At 40.4% G+C, this 18,756-nt stretch overlaps 1 protein-coding gene across 1 annotated transcript; it reads right to left on the bottom strand.

Annotated features, from left to right (window-relative positions):
- Positions 1 to 1,584: 1,584 nt before the first annotated feature.
- Positions 1,585 to 2,544, bottom strand: LOC103542459 (olfactory receptor 5J3-like). The gene has a single exon (XM_008509399.1). The coding sequence runs from the start codon at positions 2,542 to 2,544 to the stop codon at positions 1,585 to 1,587; it is 960 nt and encodes a 319-aa protein (XP_008507621.1).
- Between the last annotated feature and the right edge of the window lie 16,212 nt (positions 2,545 to 18,756).

The following is an 18,756-nucleotide window of genomic DNA, read 5'->3' as shown; positions in this document are numbered from 1 at the left end:
AGCTGGGTCTCTGGAACTCCCCCCAGCCCCAGTCCTCTCCGAGATCTCCAGCTATCCCTAGTCCCATGGGGCGGGCAACGGCAGCTGGGGGTCGCCCCGCCCTCTGGGATTCTCTCCGGGCCTCTCCCGGAGCCGTGAATGCTGGGCGTAGCCCCTCTGCTAATGGCAGACAGAGAGTTTTGTCTGCTGCCCGGGCGGAACTCCGGCTCTTCCCCTCCGGGTCGCAGAGCCGGCCTTTGAAACTTCCCCCAGCCCTGGTCCTCTCCGAGATCTCCGGCAATCCCTAGTCCCACAGGGCGGGCAACGGCTGCTGGGAGACCTCCGTACCCTCAGCGACTCTCTCTGGGACCCTCTGGGCGCCGCGAACACCCGGCGGGGTCTCCCTGTGGGCTCAGGTGTGCAACTCCAAAGTTTCCCTCTGCGTTTAGGAGTAATTGCTGGGGGTTTAGGTAGGGTTCTGGTCACCTGTTTCCACCGTCGCTCCTCTGTTGTGTGCTCGCTCCTGCCCTAGATGTGTGTAGATCCTCTGGGGGCGTCCGTTGGAAGAAAGCCGCTTGCAGGTACTAGGCTGCTCGGTCGGGGTCTGAGAGTTTTCACCTATTTCCACATCCTCCCAGAGGAAAGTCCGTCCGCCTTCCGATGTATAGTCGCGTGGGTATCTCAGACGTCCTGAGATGCTGTCTGGATATCCTTTGTCAAGCGATAAGTGTCCAAATAATTGTAGACTCGAAGGGGGAGAGACAAAGAGGACTACTCATGGCGCCATCTTGGATCCCTCCTCCTCACCATATTACATGTATTTTTAAAGGTGGTCAGGCCAAATATAAATTTTTTGAATCAATCTCATTAAACACAATGTCTTGTATATTGTTGTAACTTCCCAAATATCACACACACACAAACACACCCCCACACACCTGTGAGATTTATGACACAAGTACATACCTATGGCTAGAAGAAACAAGCTGTATGAAGAAAGGTCTCTCTTGATCCTGAGGTTTTCTTTAATGAGACAGCTCAGCAAAATGCAGTAGCAATGAGGAATAAAGACACATTTATCCTGGTCATCTTTCCTTTTGGAACAGGAAGAAAGAACTGAGCCACTTGATGCATACCTCCACTTTACTAAATCAGTGTCAAAACAGGAATGATTGTGCTGTCCCTTCTCTGATATTTCTTGGAAGTTATGATGAACTGCCAAGAAAAGACTTAACTTGTGGCTGTGGCGTAATTGAAATATCCCTGGGTTTGGTGTGGAAGTCCTGATGTTGAATATTCACTCTCTCATTAACTATATGAATTTAGATAATTAACTTATTTTTACTGAGTCAGGTACCCTTCGTTTGTAAAATTAGATCGTCATAACAATGGCTGCCTCACAATATAGTGACAAAAATTCAATACAGTAATGGATAAGAAGATGCTTTAAAAACTGCAATGCTCTGTACAAAGTATGATATTTACTCTTTCTTCCCTACTTCTACCACCTCCTTTGAAACCAGGACTGTTCTCAGTTAGCTCAATTCATAATGTGGTTTGGAAGATGCTATGCATTTCCCATTCTAACAAACAAGCTTGCAGGGCTCAGCAGGGAAAGATGTTGACCTGGAGCTTCCTCTGTAGGGCTTCCTTTACATTCTTGTTACAGAGACTATAGATGAAGGGGTTGAGCATGGGAATTATCGTGGTATAGAAGACAGAAACTACTTGGTCCTTGGTATCATAAGTGGGTCCATGAGGCTGGTCATAGGTGGAAACCACAGTACCATAGAAAATGGTAATGGCCAGGAAATGGGAGGCACATGTTGAGAGGGCCTTCTTCTTCCCAGCTGCTGAGCGCATCTTCCCAATGGCCACCAAGACTAAGCTGTATGAAGTGAGGATAACTGCAGCAGGCAGAAGGGTAACTAGAGCAGAGAAGATATAGAGGACCATTCCTGCTGTGTCTTTGTTGCCACAGGCCAGGCGGAGAAGGGGTGGGATGTCACAGAAGTAGTGTGTTACTTGGTTGGGCCCACAGAAAGGCAGGGTGAAGGCATTCCCAGTCTGAATAGCAGAGTTAACTCCACCGAATGCATAGGAAGCAGCCACCAGCTGGAGACAGGTCCCTTTGGTCATGGAAGAACCATAATGGAGGGGTTGGCAGATAGCCATGAAGCGGTCATAGGCCATGGAGGCCAGCAGGAAGCTCTCAGCTGTTGCATGTGCCACAAAGAAGGTCATCTGGACCACACAGCCCCAAAAAGTAATGGACTTGTCTGAAGCCAGAAAGTTGACCAATAGCTTGGGTGTGATCACAGAAGAATAACAGATATCAAGAAAAGAGAGGACACTGAGGAAAAAATACATGGGGCTTTGGAGACAGGAGTCTGTGAAGATGAGAACTATCATTCCCAAGTTGCTCACCACTGTCACGGCATAGATGAGCAGGAAGACTCCAAAAAGAAGCTGCTGGAGTTCTGGATAATTGGAGAATCCCAGCAAGATGAACTGGGTAACTGGGGTGTGGTTGCCACTGGCAAGAGCTAGTTCTCCAGGTGTCATCTGCAGAGGAGACAATTGATAATTACTCAGACAATGTTACTTGAGCATGTCCCCCACCGTGTGAGGTACAGTGAGGAAGAATGCCAATCAAGTATAAGGTTTCTTCTACAAGAAGCTAACAGGAAGTATCATGCCGTAGTGGTAGGATGCAGGCTGTGAATCCAGGCAGATCCATGTCTTAATTCTGACTATGATACTAACCAGTTGTGTATCCTTGGGTAAGCTATACCTATGAGCCTTAGTTTTCTCATCTGTGAAATGGAGAAAATATGCCTACTTCTCAAGGTTGCTCACTGGCTTAAATAAAAAAAAATGAATGTGAAATATCTCAATGTCTGGGACACTGCAAGTGATCAATACATATGAGGCCTCTTCCCCAATATCTTGCCCCTGTACCTGTAACTATGTTAATGCCTCTATTTGGCAACTATTGCTTTCTGTCTTTTTTAAAATCAAGATTTAATTTACACACCATCAAATTCACCATTTTAAAGTGTACAATTCAGTGGTTGTTAGAATATTCACAAGATTGTGCAACCATCCCCACTATTTAATTGGATTACAATTTCATCACCCCAAAAAGAAAATCTTGCACTCATTAGTAGTCACTCTCTATTTTCTTCTTCTCCCAGCCCCTGGCAGCCATAATCTATTTTCTGTCTCTATGGATATGCCTATTCTGGACAGTTCATATAAGTGGAGTCATACAATATATGGCGTTTTCTGTCTGGCTTCTTTCACTTAATGTTTTCAAGGTTCATCCACGTTGTAGCATGTATCGGTGTTTATTCTGTCTTATATTTAAGCATCCCTTCCTATACAGCATAACCATGTCATCCTCTGAGAATATATTGAGTTTAACATCACCTGGGAGACCATCAGCTTGAAAACGGTGTTTGAATGCTTGCTTGAATGTGCTCCAAGATCTTTATCCATAGACGAACTGGAAATGCCCAGAGTCCTTTCCTTCCTCTCCACACTTCTCTCTCTCTTCTGCCCCTCATCTCCTTTCTCTTTGAGAGTCTGGACTACATCCTGAAAATCAGTCCTAGGAAAACCTCACCGACCTCTTGTTCCATGTTAAACAGTTTATGTAGATGACAAGGAAGAAATGTGGTGTCACATTGTAAAAGAACACAGAACAGCCTCATTTTTTTCCCCATCAGTTGTAACAGGTACAGGGTATGGCAGAAAGAGCACTGGACTGATGGGATAGAGACCTGCTTTCTAGTTCTGACTCTGTTGCCTATTAGCTCTGTTACTTTGGGCAATTCTCCTCTCTCTGGGCTTCTGACTCCTCATTGTCAAAGTCAAGGTCTGGCTTGGAAGGTCTCTGAGGTCCTACCTGGTCCTGACAATCTGACAGTGACTAAGTGCATCTTCCCCAAACTTCCCGTCTGGGTATGGAACTTTGCGCTAGTGTAGCCCCAGGCAACATGAAAAGAAACCATGTGTATGTATCCAGAATAAAGGCATTTTTTACCTGATTGTAATAGACAGTTTTAGGAGGGCCTACCCAGTTCACAAGGATCTATTTAACTACTTTGGCCAGCCATAGCAGTGATCCCTGGCAAATATTTTGTGCATTAAGTAGGAAGTTCTGAGAAACATTGTTAACACAGATGAATAGTTAGGCATATAAGCAGTTTTGTTATGGTAATGCCATTCAATTCGTTGACCTCCTTCTTAGTTAACGCCAAGAATCACATAGTGATGTATCATGAAAAATTATTTTTAACACTCAATCATCTGTCAATTTGCAAAGACTCTCCCTCCATTTTGTTGAAAGATTTCCATCTGACTTAAAAAGGATTTTATAGGAGGTGATTAAAGTCATTTACTTTTTCAACACTTACCTATTTATGAAATTAACTCTTTGTGTGGTATCTTGGAAGTTTTGTATGCTGGGAAAATGCCTTATGCTAAGATTCATGATGGGTTAGAAGCATGCATTTCTTTTCAAAATGGGAGAAGGACAATTGTGAAGTGGGAGATGAGAAAGGAGAACAGTATTTCCGTGACAGATGCATTTTTAAGGATTTATTTTTATGAAAGAGGAGATATGGACATTGAGGTTCTAGAAATTGGGTTCCTTTAAATATGGTTTGCCTATGAATCTATAGAAAAGTCTTCACTTCACTCTCAGGAGTACACAACCTTAGTTTGAGGACAGTGGACTTAGAAGAACTAGTCAGCTCCATGATGCGGCCTCTGTCCTGCTGCCTCTCCTTCCTCTCAGACCTGTCTTGTGATTACGTTACTTTAGGAGAATTCACTGGAACACCTCATGCCCTTCACAGACCAACTTTCTGCTTGGAGTAAAGGTCAGATTATGCAATCCCAAACGTCGGGGTCCTGGTGGTGTGGCAGAATCCTATTATATGATTCAGTCTTGAAGTTTAACTAGCCAGGTCAACTTCCTCCCTGACTCATTTCTCTACCCAGGTAGAATTCCTGGATCCTGCTCTCCAGTAAATGAGGTTTCTTGTCCTCCTCCCAACTCCCCCCCTCTCACCAGCTTTCCGTGCTCTAGACTTCATTCTCTCCTAACCCTCTATTACTTCCATCCCAACTGCAGATGACTGTTTAATTCTTTCAGAGGCACATCTATCAATAATACTTGATTGTGGTGACCTTGACCTACTGCCTTACAGGTGTATTCTGAGGCTCTCAGTTTGTGAAGGACCTCCAGATTTCCTCCATAAATCCCACAAAGCCATCCCTCAGCTCTTATAGTCAGCCTTCATTACCCAAGTGAATTCTCTGTTTGTGTGCTGTTGTAATCTGGTTGCTGAATTTTACTCTCACAGGTGTATTTGGAATTGTTTAACAGAGCTTTGTCGATGTTTCTAAGTTTTTCTTTCCCTCCATTGGATTGTTTTGTGTCCTTATAACATTTTAACTTCTGAAAGCAGAACCTGTTCTCAGTTTTGTATCAACCGAACAGCAAACACTTCAACAACTACTGTTATCCAAAAATATTTGAATAATTACAGTTGTTAAAAAGGACTTACACAATTAAGGTTGTTTAAAGTGTGTAAACAACTACTGTTGAAAATATTGTTAAGACATAGCTTTGGTCATTTAGGATCTGAACTTTTGTTGAGGGACAAACTTTCTCCCATGAAACAAGAGTGAAGTTAAGTGGTACCTGCTTGGTAGTATGAACCTATCAGGGTCATTTGGGAAGACTTCAGCAAGAGGAGGCACAGGCAGGGCCTTGAAGAATGTGGAAGGTAGGGCTAGGTGGAGGAGAGAGGGAAGTGCAACAGTTAATCTCCTTAGTAAACATTTACTAGGCGAAAGACACATTGGAAAGAGTCAGGAAACACGGTAGAGTTACTTAACCTCTTTGAACCTCAGTTTCATGAGGACTGAAAGACAATGTGTGTCAATGTACGTAGTACACTTCTGGAAACAAGGTAGGTACTTGATAAACATTCACTTCCATCCCACCACAAGTGAGATTATGTACACATAATGGATGGTGAGCTGGAAGAGATTACTTGGTACTCCTGAATGCAGTGGGATCTCAGGAAATGCTTAAAGTCTGACAGACTAGAGGATGGTGTGGGTCCAGATTTTGGGGGAGAGGAAGCTGAAGAGAACGGGTAAACTCAGATTTGTGAATCAGCTCTGGTAGAATTCAGTAGAATTTCCAAAGACAAATACCAACCTTAGCAGACGGTGCTCCCCAGCCTTGCACACCTCCACTCAAGATCCTCTCAGCCCAGCCGCTTGGGGTGATTCTGGGACTCACTTGCACTCCAGTCGGTATCTTTCAGGTTTCCCTCCCTAGAGCTGTTTTTGGGCTAGCCACACATCCTGACTGGATGACAAGGCACACAGCTCAAGCAAACAGAATGCGATGCTCAGGACTGAAGCTGTGGGTGCATCACAGTCTCATCAGAGTTTATAAAGCTACCTCCATCTCCTCTTGATCGCAGGTGGCTTTGGAGGTTCAGAGGTCTGGGGAGGTCCTTGAAACCCACCCACGCCCCCTAGCCTCTCCTGGGTTCCTGTTCAAGCCTCAGGGAAGAACAGAGTATCCCCTGTAGATATGGCCACTTGCTTTGGGCTTGAGGTAGAGGGAGGTTAGGGTCTCCTTGAGGAACTGGCACTTATGGTTCCATTCTTGCCAGCAGAAAGACTCATCAGGAACAAGTTGAAACCTTCGTGTCTCTTCCTTGGATACTGAAGTCTGGATGAAGAAAAGTCATCTTGCCCCTCGGGAGCTTGCAGGTACCTGGGGGACAGTTTACCCAGCTATTCTGACTGAATGACCAAAGGGTCCATCTCTGCTGGACGTTGAGGGCCTGTCCTGGGCCTTAATACTGGTCAAACAAGTTGGTGACACCGAGTTCCAGAGAGTGTGGGTCTAGGGCTAGGTAGGGCTAAGGGTAAGTTTCTTTTCTTTTGGTTTCTGTGTCCCAGCAGCAGTAGAGCACCGAGAGGAGTTGAAGGCACATAGGGCAAGGGTTCTTGGGCCTGACCCTCTCTAGGAAGCTCTCCTGGCTTTGGCTGCCAGGGAATCACCTGCGGGGGCACTAGGGGCCTTGTTAACAGACTGTGTAGTTTATTTATATTAGCAATTCCAAAAAATTATATTTTTCAGAAATGAAGCTAGCTTCTAAGCACAGGAAATGCTGCTGGGCATAAGGAGGAGCCAACAGAATCGTTAACCAGGAGCAAAAATGCACACCGATCATCTTCTAATTGTGGTTCTTTCTCTCCTTTTCTTCTCTCTGACTGTGCTTTGAGGGCAGGCTGACAGAGATGGCTTCCTCCCTATCCATTTGTCAGCTAACAGTGCTCTCCTGAGACTGCATCATGCTGGGCTCAGTTGAGTCTACTGGAGCAGGGGGTGGTTATGTTTCTGTGAATCACGGATTGTTTGAACTGAAGGGAATTACAGAGCCTCTAGCCCAGTGGGTTCTCAACTGAGATGTGATAGTACAGCAGTGCTTCTGAGTCAGGACTGGATTACCCAGTGGGTGTACCTGGAGCATGCTCAGGCACTAGCAAATGTAGAGGGATCAACATTAAAAAAAAAAACACATTTGGACATTTAAAAACATACCAGGAAATGGTAGGAGATTGAGATTTGCTTTAGAATAATCTAGGGGGGTGCAGAGGGAAAATTACAAAGGATGTTTGGAGACAATTGACAGGATATGAACATGAACTGTGGACTAGATAATAGTACTCCATCACTGTAAAATGTCCAAGTTTTGATAACTGTACTGGCTATATAAGAGAATGGCCTATTCTTAGGAACTACTCACTGAAATGTTTAGTGATAAATGGTTTGGAAAGGAACTCATATATATATATGAATATTCTATGTATATATTTTATACAAAATATTAAAATGGGTCAAAATGAAAACAATTAGTGCTCTGGATAAAGGGAGTATAGGGTTCTATATTATTCTTGCAACCTTAAAAATTATATTAAACTACATTATAAATATAAAATAAATTACATCAAAATAAAAAGATAAAAATTTTTAAAAATCAGGTGGGAGGAGTAGCAAGAGTAGAGGTGAAGCAAGAATGGCTGTAAGTTGGTAGTTGTTGAAGCTGGATGGTAGGGTCATGGAGGTTAATTTATCATACTGTCTGCTTTGTACACATTTGAACGTTGAACTTTTTAATAATTATTTTATATTGAAATATATTTGACATATAATTTGTGTAAATTTAAAGTGTACAAGATGTTAATTTGATACATTTATATATTGTAATATCATTGCCATTGTAGCAATAATTAGCACCTCTATCATGTCACATAATTATCAGTTCTTTTTAGCGGTTTGAATAATTAAGATCTAGCCTCTTAGCAAGTTTGAATGTTATAATACAATATCATTGCCTATATTCACTATACTGTGCATTAGATCTCTAGCACTTATTTACTACTCGATGCAAGTTTGTAGCCTTAATCAACATCTCTCTTATCCCCTGACTCCCCAACCCATGGTAACTGCCATTTTACTTTCTGTTTTACAAGTTGGGTTTTTTTAGATTCCACATATAAGTGATCTCATAGAGTATTTGTCTTCCTCTATCTGACTTATGTCACTTAGCATAATGTCCTCAGCGTCCACCTATGTTGTTGCAAATGGCAGGATGTCCTTCTTTCCATGGCTGAATAACATTGCATTGTATGTAGGTATATTACATCTTCTTTATCCATTCATCCACTGATGGGCACTTAGGTTGCTTCTATATCTTGGCTGTTGTGAATAATGCTGCAAAAACCTGTGAGGGCACATGAAGAATAATTTTAAAAAGCATTGAATCATTAAAGAAAAATAAAAACTTTTTTACAATTCCTTTCCCTTAAGTTACAGTTTAAAATTCATGAGTAGGGTGGAACACATCCTAATTTTTTAGCATTTATCTTACAGGAAACAAAAGTGATGTTCAAAGAAAAGAAGTTGCTTACCCAGGGTCATGCAGCTAATTAATTCTAGACTCAGAACTTAAACCCATTTCTCCTGGATCCCACTCTACAAATCTTTACAAAATGTCTTCATCTTTTTAAATAGTGTCTGGTTAATAATTTGGGATTGATGAGTGCATATAACTTTATAACTTGCCCTAAAAAGATACTTCAGTATTTTACTGCTATGCTTTTGGCTATATTTTCTTTTAAATTGAAAATACAGAGATTAATATAATAAACAATTATATTCCACCACTTGATTTAATAAATGTAAATATTTTTGCTATGTATGCTTCAGATCTTTTTTCAATCAGAAAATAACACTTTAAAAGTCTTTGAAGTCCCGATATAGTTTACTCCAGTCTCATGCCTCTCCCTCCCCAGAGACAACCATTATCATAAATTTAACTTGTATCATTTAGTCTATGAAAGCAACATTTAAAACAAAATAAAACTGTGATTCTCATACAAATATAAAAGAAACACATATCAAAGAGTTTATTCAAATTATCAATGAGGAAAACAGTAAGATGATAAAGCTGGTGCAAAGAACATTTGAGAGGATGGGTATTTATAGGCAATAGATTTAATGAAAGAAATTTAATTAACTTAATAAAAGAAAGTTGGAGGAAGAGTGCTGGGCTAAATACCCAAGTGGTTCTTGTGCCTTATGGCAATAAACTGTAAACTCTGGGCTGTTTTTTCTGCAAGACAGACATTATTTTCGTTTCTACTGGACAAAAGTCTGTAAGCAGGGGCCGACCCTGTGGCCAAGTGTTTAAGTTAGCACACTCTACTTCACTGGCCTGGGATTTGCCAGTTCAGATCCTGGGCATCGACCTAGCACCGCTCATCAGGCCATGCTGAGGCAGCATCCCACATAGAAGAACTAGAAGGACCTACAACTATGATAGACAACGATGTACTGGGGAGCCTTGGGGAGGAAAAGAAAAAAAAGGAAGATTGATAACAAATGTTAGCTCAGGGCCAATCTTCCTCACCAAAAAAAGAGAAAAGTAATCTGTAAATTAAGATATAACTTCACTAAGTCTGGAGCTTTTAACCAGTAGTAAACAATGAGTCAAATCAGGTGCATCTTCCTAAATAAATCCTTGGGTGGGTGTGTTCAAACACAATGCCCCAATTCACATTCAAAGGACATACCACTCAACTTTTCCCACTATTTCCAAGTTTTGGATAATTTTTATTGGCAAGTCTATATTTCTATATTTTACTACATGTATGAATCCATGAGTAAGAATGGTAATTCCTATTTACTGAGCATTTATTCATGCCAAGCACTGTTTTAAGGTTTTCACATGTATTAAGTCCATTTAGTCCCTCAACACAAATATTAGGTACTATTATTATTCTCATTTTATGGATGAGCAAACTGAGACACAGAGTTAAGTAAATTACCTAAGGTTATAAACAAGAAAGTAACAGAACTATGATTTAATCCCAGGCTGTCTGATGTCATACTATACACGTTATTTCGCAATTTACTATTTTACCCTCAACATTGTATTTTAGAGAACTTTCTAGGATGATAATGTAGTTATAGTTCACACACTTTGACTACAATTTTACCTTATAGTGTTCCAAGGTGTTAGTATACAACAGTTAATTTACTTGTTTCTGCACTGGTGAACACATAAGTTGTTTGCAGACTTTCATTATTACAGTGTGCCATGAATATCCTTGGATATGTGTCCTTGTGCATGCACGTGATGATCTCTCTAGGTTAATTACTTCAAAATGAAATTGCTATCCTTTATTTTGGAAGGAGCAGATGGGTCATTAAGTAATCTTTCCACAACCTCTTAAGACTCCAAGATGGGCACAGATGTAGCTTACAGAAAGAGGAGCCTTTCTCCTTTTTCAAAGAGAGAGAATGACAGAGATTACAGATGCAGAGCCAGAAGCAGGGATCTGTATTCTTAGCCTGAGTTAGGAGTAGCAACGTATTTAACACTTTAAAAGGAAAGGGACTCCTTCACACTTGTTAGGATGACTATTACAAACAGACCACAGAAAATAACTAGTGGTGATGAGGATGTGGAGAAATTGGAACTTTGGTGCATTGCTAGTGGGAACGTAAAATGATGCAGCAGCTGTGGAAAATAGTATGGTGGATCCTCAAAAAGTTAAACATAGAATTACTATATCATCTAACAGTTCCACGTCTAGGTACACACACAGATGAATTGAAAGAAGGATGCATTAGTCTGCTAGGGTTGCCATAACAAATTACCACAGACTGTGTGGCTTAAGCAACAGACATCTATATTCTCACAGTTCTGGAGGTTAGCAGTCCAAGATGAAGGTGTTGATGAAGTCAGTTTCTTCGGAGGTCTGTCTCTTTGGCTTGTAGATGGCCATCTTCTCCCTGTGTCTTCACATGGACTTTCCTCTGGATGTGTCTGTATCCTAATGTCTTCTTCTAAGAATAACAGTCATACTGGATTAGAACTCACCCGTATGACCCCATTTTACCTCAATTAGCTCTTTAAAGACCCTATCTCTAAATACAGTAACATTCTGAGGTACTGGAGGTTAGATTTTCAACATATGAGTTTTGAGGAACACAATTCATCTCATAACACAGGGACTCAAACAGATACTTGTACACCAATCTTCCTAGCAGTCTTCTTCACAATAACCAAAAGATGGAAACAACCTGAATGTCCACCAACAGATAAATGGATAAACCAAATGTGATGTATACATAGAGTAGAATATTATTCACCTAGCAAAAGAATGAAATTCTGGTACATGCTACAGCATGAATGAACCTTAAAAACGTTACGCTAAGTAAAATAAGCCAGACACAAAAGGCAAATATTGTACCATTCCACCTATATGAGATAACTGTTATAGGTAAGTTTATACACATAGAAAGTAGCATAGAAGTTACCATGGGCTTGAGGAAGGGGAGAATGGCAGTTATTGTTTAAAAAACACAAAGTTTCTTCTTGGAATGATGAAGAAGTTCTAGAAATGGACAGTGGTGATGGGTGCACAGTAGTCTGAATGTACTTAATGCCACTGATTTGTACACTTAAAAATGGTTAAAATCATAAATTTTATGATGTGTATATTTTACCATAATAAAAACAAGGAAATGGAAGAGTAATGGTATCTGACTTCCAAGCTTGTGGTGAGAGTTAAATAACATATTATTTGTAAAATCACCTCCTGATGTGTAGAGCAGATGCTCAGTAAATTATAGCTGCTACTGTTTCTTCCTCTTCACCCTCATTTCCTTCATGATCTTCTCCTGACTTTTGTTAATTTCAGAGTTCAGGGTCCATATGGACTGAATTGTCTCCCCTCCCCCCAAATCATATGTTGAAGCTTTAACCCTCAATGTGACTGTATTTGGATCAGGTCTTTAGAGAGATAATTAAGGTTAAAGTAAGTCATAAATGTGGATACCTAATCTGATAGGAATGGTATTCTTATAAGAAAAGGAAGAGCCAACAGTGATCTTTCTCTGTGTGTAGAGAGAGAGGAGGCCTTGTGAGGACACAGCAAGAAAGTGGCTGTCTACAAGTCAGGAAGAGAGGCTTCGCCAGAAAACAGCCCTGCTGGCACCTGCGTTTTAGATATCTAGGCTTCAGAACTGTGAGAAAATAATTTCTATTGTTTAAGCCACTCAGTGTGTGGTACTTTGTTATGGCAGCCCTAGTAGACTAACACAGTGCCTGAGGGTATGGTTGTGTGACCAATTTTCCACTAGTCACATAGATACTACTTTTCAACCTACAATCACTTCCAATCCTACTAGGTGGTTGCCTTTCTCAGCTTGAGGTTTTTCACCCTGCCATCACTGGGTGAGTATTTAGAAAGCTCAAAGTTGTCTTAGTGTTAGCCTCAAGAAAACATGATTAGAAGGAAAATCTGCTATAAAAACAAATCACCTTGTGGGTTTCTGAGACAAATATGAGTTATGTTTGGAGTGTCTGTGCAACTGATAACAAAGCACTGACTGTAAATGATACAAGTACAGATATAGAAATGGAGGTATATACATGAATTGTGTAGATTGTACAAATAGCACAAGCCTAAAGGAACTAATTTACGTGGAAGTGAGAGTAGGTGGAAGAGAATGAAGTAGAAAGAGCATGGCTCTTGTGATTAAACAGGTTAAGACAATCTGGTTTCATCACTTTTACAAATTGTATGATCTTAATTAAATTGTTTAACCTGAGGTTTTCCCTTTGCAAACTTGGGAAAGTACTTAGTTCAAAGTATGATTGTAAAGATTCACATGAGACAATGTTTGCAAAGTATGGATAAACTCTAATTGCAGATGTTTTCTTTCAGTCCCACAGAATGTAAAATAGAGGAGAGACCAATATTTCCCAATGAGTAATGATATCAGAAAGAGTAAGGACCTGTGAGGGGATGGCAAATTTAGTAGAAGGTAAGAAGAGAACAGGCTTAGTTCTCAGTAGGAGCTTAAAAACAAAATCTATGGAATTAAATTGAATTATTAGATGTATAGATTGCATTTTCCCAGCAACAAGTAACAGAAAACTCAACCAAGGTGCCTTAAGTGATAAGGACATTTATTCTTTATATAACAATAAATTTGGTGGTAGACTTATTGTAATCAGTGAAAAAGTATCTTGCCCGGAAGCTAGGTACCTAATTTCTCCTGGAAGCTCATTGGCCAGAAGTAGATCACATGATCACCTCTAACCACAAATGTGACTTGGAAAGAGCATATCTGGCTTATTAAGTCTCTAGAGTTTGAGGCAGGCAAGGGAGCAGGAGTAGTAATGGTTGTTGGGTCTGCAAGACTGAGCTTAGATTAGTAGAGGAGACAGGAATGACTACTTAATCCACTTATATTAGTGGAAGTTCAAAAAATATGACCTGTATAGATTTGGTGTTTATATTTAAACTGATTTCTCTATGAAGAAAAGATGGAAATTTTCTCTTATCCCACCTTGAATATCTTCTCTCTTCATTACATAGTCAAATCTTACTTTCATATAAATACTTACTGTTCACTCATTCATGCATGTGTGTAGGTATTCATCTGTTTATTAATTCACTTAATAGTATCAATTGAATACTTACCATGTTCAAAGAATCATGCATAGTTCCTCTGTCTTAGATATCTAAAGGAAGCAGCTACCTGGTAGGAGCTGAATACAGACAGCTCTAAGAACTCACCAAATTAGCATGTGTAGTTTCATAATCCTGAAGATTCGTCAGAGGTAAAACTTGCAATCTTGCTGAGATATGATTTCAAACCACCTGCTCTGTCCTGCTGGTGTTTGCAGTGAGTCACTTTCCTAGTAAGCAAATTTAGCTAAGCTCCCAGTATTTGCATCTCAGTGTGCCTTTGTTGAATATCATTTTATAGGGAAATTGAATGTTACAGTGAAATTCCATGATTCGGGATTGGAAAAATTTTCAGAAATGTCACTCAATAGCATAAAAAGTCTAACCCATGTTTTCTAAAAGTCAGTCATAATTTTTGCAAAATTTAGATGCTACCTGTAATATTTACTTAATATTTTAAAAGCTTTTAAAAATGAACTAAATCTAACCCTACCTTAAGAAAAAATATTCCTAAATCCATGGATTTAATGTTAAACAGTTGTAATTTTAATGCATATTAAAAGAAATATATAACTACTAAATTAAACTTGTTAACTTTTGTTTCCCTAAAATTCTGTTGTCCACACTAACATTTACCAATTTGCCAGTCCTCAGAGAGCTGCTTAATGGAAGGTGTCAGAAATCCACTAAGCAGCTCTCTGAGGATTGGCAAATGGCTGTGATTGGTAAGTGGTGACTGGAATGAAGAAGAAAAAGGTGAATCTAAGGTAGAATTGGAACAGGATATCGCATACAGATCTGAGTGACCAATAGGAGGAGCAAGCCTGGAGGAAATGCTGTCCAGACACAAAGGTGCTGAAACGACGCTGTGCCGCAGGCAGCAAGTTGTAAGTAATTTTGTCCGAACACGTCTCTGCTTCCTAAGGATCATATCTCAGGCACACCTCCTCTTCTCCACCTTTCTCACAGTCTGTCACCTGAACCTTTCACCTACATCCACCTTTCTCATTCAAACCTCCACATGCCACTCCATGTTCTCTTCCAGCTATCTGATTGCTGACCTTCCTGTAAATAATGCTCACTACTGCCAGCACTTGCTTCATTCCTAGGATGGTGCTGAGTGTGGGAAGTAGCTGAAATGAGCCTTTGAGGGTTGATGATTACAAAACACTTTCTCTCTCAGTCATAAATAGTCCCCAGTGTTAATGTGGCTGGATTATAGCCTCAAGAATTGAAGATACTGGGGATGACAGTTTTCAGAAACATGGTTATAGCTGCCTCTTATTCTGTGCTAAACTGTTCATCTTTATCTCCCATGTCTCTCAGCATGGACTGCCCCAGTGGCCCATCCAGTCTGACCTTTGCATGTAATGTCCTGCATGTAATATCCATCTTCTTGTTGTTCTTCAAGCTTAAGATGTCTTTCTTTCTTCCCCAATCAAGATTTATCTTTCCCATACTTAAATGTCCAATTTAAACTTACCCTCTGCCAGACAACCCTAACTGAAAGTAATATTCTTTTCTTCTGAAATCCTACAGCATTTTCACCTTGGACATGCCACTTAGTCATTGGCTGTAAACTACCTTAAGTTCATTTTACCAATTACTAAACTTCTGGCAGTTTTGCCTCTAGAGCCAAACTATTGGCACTTTGGAGGGCAGGGACCGAAGTGTGTCATGTTCTGTATTCCATACAGCTCCATACAGGATACACAGTGGTACTCAATAAATATTTATTGTTTGAATAATAGAAGGAAATGACATTGAGGAAAAAGAAAGGAACAGAAAAGTCAACTGAAAATTGATCAATACCATCTCAGGAAGGGCACAGGACCAGAGAATCTCATAGGTTGTTGCTTTCCCCTCTGATTAGGCCAAAAAGGATGATTGGGGATTGGACGTGGGAGGAATTGAGGCAGAGCGGGCTACAATAGGATTTGCAAATGCAGACTCAGGTGTGTCTAAGCCTAAAATTTGAGGGTTTCAGGGAATTCAATTCAACCTAATCTGGTTAAATTGTCATAGAAATGTAGAATCACAGATTTGGAAGAGACATCAGGGGTCACTTCAAAAGGCATTGGCTGATTCTTGATTCATGTTTTCAACATCTTATCCAAGTGGGCTCCAAACCTCTGCTCAGACCCCTCTAGGACTGGGAACTTTATTTGATGGAATAGAATTCAATTCAGCTCAGCTCAACAGTTAAAATATCTGAGAACCTAACATATACCTAGCATTGTGGTATGTGCTCCTGTAAGGAAGGAACAGATGACCTATAGCTCTGCATTTCTGTGGATCCTATGGAGTTGTGGGGAGTTTTCTACAATCTTTTGCCAGGTTCATCACTATTTTTTTGCCTTTTCCTATCCTTCCCTCTATGGTTAATTCTTTCCCACAATTTCCTTTTCCTATACTCTCCTTTTTCTCCCAAGTATTCACCAGGATTTAGGCTTTCTAAGAGCATTCAAATCCTGGGGCAGATTCCTTGGAAATACTGATGGCAAAGGAAAGTATTACTCTCTGTGCTAAGAATATAAGTAGAAGATAGAAGAATCCTTAAAGATTATTTATCCAGCTAAGGGCCAGAGTGGAAAAATGTTTCACCCCTGATAAAGTGATCAAACAGATAGTGAGGATGGGTGAAATTAGCAGTCAATAATTTCACATAGTAGATGCCAGGAGAATATTTCCAGTGAATGAAACTCAAGTATATAAAATTAAAGGACTGTAAAAATTTGAGCTGAGATGAATGTCACATTTACATATAATTTTCATACACCCACATCAACCCCCTGCAATCTCTTCTCAGTTATTTCTCAAGTGAGAATGTATCATTGCTTCCCTTGTTTGTCATTTTTAGTTTTTCATTTCTCTATTCCTCTTCACCCACTCACAGTCTTTGGTCGACATCCTCTGCAGCATGCAAGGGGAAAAAGTATTCACAAAACATTAAAATTAAGCTTCAGACAACTGTATTTATCTGATCATCTGGTCTCTTCTAGAACAGCCGCTTCTCAAAGTCAGGGGTGCTTGGCCAGGGGCTTCTGGCCATTCAGTTCCCAGAAAACGGGGATGCTCAGTAAGTAAGGCCCAGGTTGGAGAGGCTGATGGTTACAGGCAGAACCAGCCAGAGATAGTTTGGATATGTAGTCTGACAATGATTTTAATACCAGACTGTATGTTCCTTGAGGGTAATGACTTATTCATCACACCATCTCTAGCACTTAGTACAGCATGGGATACTTAGTAGACCATACATATTTGTTGATGCATGAATGTATGAAGTTAGATGAACAGTTTTATACCCTTATATAAGGGTATAAAAGACAAATATCAGTTAGTTATCCACTGAATGTATCACCTCTAGAGAAAATAATAACATTTCATGCTTTTGAAATGTCACAGCCGTTCTCTTATTTGATCTCTATAGTTGGTTTCTGAAGTAATCTGCTACGAAAGTGCCTTGTAAAGTCCTAAGTGCTATATCAGCATAATGTGTTGTTATTTCTGACATAATTAATTGGTTAATCAACTTTGTGGACAAATATTTTCAGCCCTAGACTGGGTTCTGGGGAAGCAGAATGACAAAATTTATCCTCAAGAACTTACTAGAGAAGGATGACACATAAATAGACTCTTAATAAAGACATTTGAATGCAGAACCAAGGAATCCAATTTGAGTTAGCTTAAACAGAAGAGGGGAATTTACCATCTGATTACAGAGGGATCTCATCGACCTGGTGACGGTTTTGAAACATCTCCACAAATTCTCTTATAACCCTCCTTTCAAAAGGCGGTGCTTAATTCCCTCCCCTGGAACATAGGCTGGACCTAGTGACTCCCCTCTAACAAATGGAATGTGGAAGAAGTGATGATGTGTCACTTCTGAGATTTGGCCATTGCATTAGTTTTCTAGAGCTGCTGTAACAAAGTACCACAAACTGGGTTACTTAAACAACAGACATCTATTGTCTCATAGTTCTGGAGACTAGATGTGTGAGATTAAGATGTCAGAAGGGTTGTTTTTTCTGAGGCATTGGCCTCCCATGCCTCTTGATTAACTTCTGGTGGTTTGCTGGAAATCTTTAGGTGTTCACTCTGATCTCTGCCTTCATTGTTGCACAGCATTTTCCCTGTATACATGTCTGTCTTTGTGTCCAAAGTTCCCCTTTTAATAAGGACGTCAGTTTCATTGGATTAAGGCCCACCCTAATGACTTCATTTAGCTTGATTATCTCTGTAAAGACTTTATCTCCAAATAAGGTCACATTCTGAGGGACTAAGTGTCGGTGTCGCAATCCAATGTACACATCAGGATAGATGCAGAGAGGGCTGATGGCCACTCTGAGTTTATTATAACCAGCGTTTCAATATATACATAGCTTACAGCTGTTGAACATATACAGGTGTTCTGGATGAAGTAATTAGCGAATGCCAAGAATTCTTAGTGATTTCTCAAGGAGCCCTCCCTTGGCCTCTGTTTTGATATTATCATGTTATTGCTGTGCTCTTATATTTTATCTTGGAGCATGCAAGCCCTCCTAGGCAACAGCCCCTCCTGCTCCCGATATCGTGTCTCCATCTGTGCCCCCGGACGACCGATGCCTGTCTTAGGTTGCCTCCCCCTGGAGGTCTTACCTGTCATTGGCTAACCGGCCTTCTCACCTCTGGGTCACAGTTTGT

This window comes from Equus przewalskii, chromosome 11 (assembly GCF_037783145.1).
Source record: "Equus przewalskii isolate Varuska chromosome 11, EquPr2, whole genome shotgun sequence".
In the NCBI taxonomy this organism is placed as follows: domain Eukaryota; kingdom Metazoa; phylum Chordata; class Mammalia; order Perissodactyla; family Equidae; genus Equus; species Equus przewalskii.
Note: the sequence above shows the minus strand (reverse complement) of the source record. Positions and strands in the feature narration are given on the sequence as shown.